This window comes from Penaeus monodon, chromosome 27 (genome assembly GCF_015228065.2).
Source record: "Penaeus monodon isolate SGIC_2016 chromosome 27, NSTDA_Pmon_1, whole genome shotgun sequence".
Classification (NCBI taxonomy): Eukaryota; Metazoa; Arthropoda; class Malacostraca; order Decapoda; family Penaeidae; genus Penaeus; species Penaeus monodon.
The window spans coordinates 11962461-11963025 of record NC_051412.1 but is presented as its reverse complement, the minus strand read 5'-3'; the positions used below and the strand labels follow the sequence as shown (position 1 = coordinate 11963025).

Below are 565 nucleotides of genomic sequence, written 5' to 3'. Positions count from 1 at the left end.
ACTGAATACCTTAACTGTAGTACAAAAGGCAGTCAAATTTTATAGTTCGGTGGCAGTGACTTGCATGGCTGGTCGATTATTTAATATTGAGTCAACAACAATCCCAAATAAAGTTCTGAAGGAAATGGTGATTGAAAAGGGATTACTTGAAGCCTATATTTCGTCCTCGACCTCTCATTCGGCTGATTTGTTATGTGGATGTAATGGAATGGTCCAGGGTTGATTTTCTGTGGGCGGCGACTCCTCGGTTTTGCATGGAGATGGTACCAGGTTAGGAGAATAGTAACGTGTCAGTCAAGCGAATATCCAAGTATTATACTTCATGGCCTTAATGATTTAGGAGGAGGGACGTTCCTTTCTCAATTGTTGTTGTTGCTTGCAAATTAATTGTCTCCCCCCCATTTTTTTCTCGTCAGAAACTGGGTAGAGCTCCCGTGCGACCGGCCAGCGTGACGCACTCGACACCGCCGCCCGCGACACATATGAGGCCAAGATGGGTATTGACTGGAAAATGTTCCCGATGAAACTGCACTACTTCCTCAGATTTTCAGGTGTGGAGCTTGAG

General features: G+C 45.0%; 1 protein-coding gene across 1 annotated transcript in view; it reads left to right on the top strand.

Annotated features, from left to right (window-relative positions):
- The window catches only part of LOC119590577 (major facilitator superfamily domain-containing protein 6-like), a gene marked incomplete in the record, with an annotated part of 16369 nt that overhangs the window by 11873 nt on the left and 3931 nt on the right, over positions 1–565 (top strand). Inside the window, 1 exon segment of the mRNA XM_037939251.1 lies at positions 417–551. Coding sequence (XP_037795179.1) covers positions 494–551 — 58 coding nt within the window.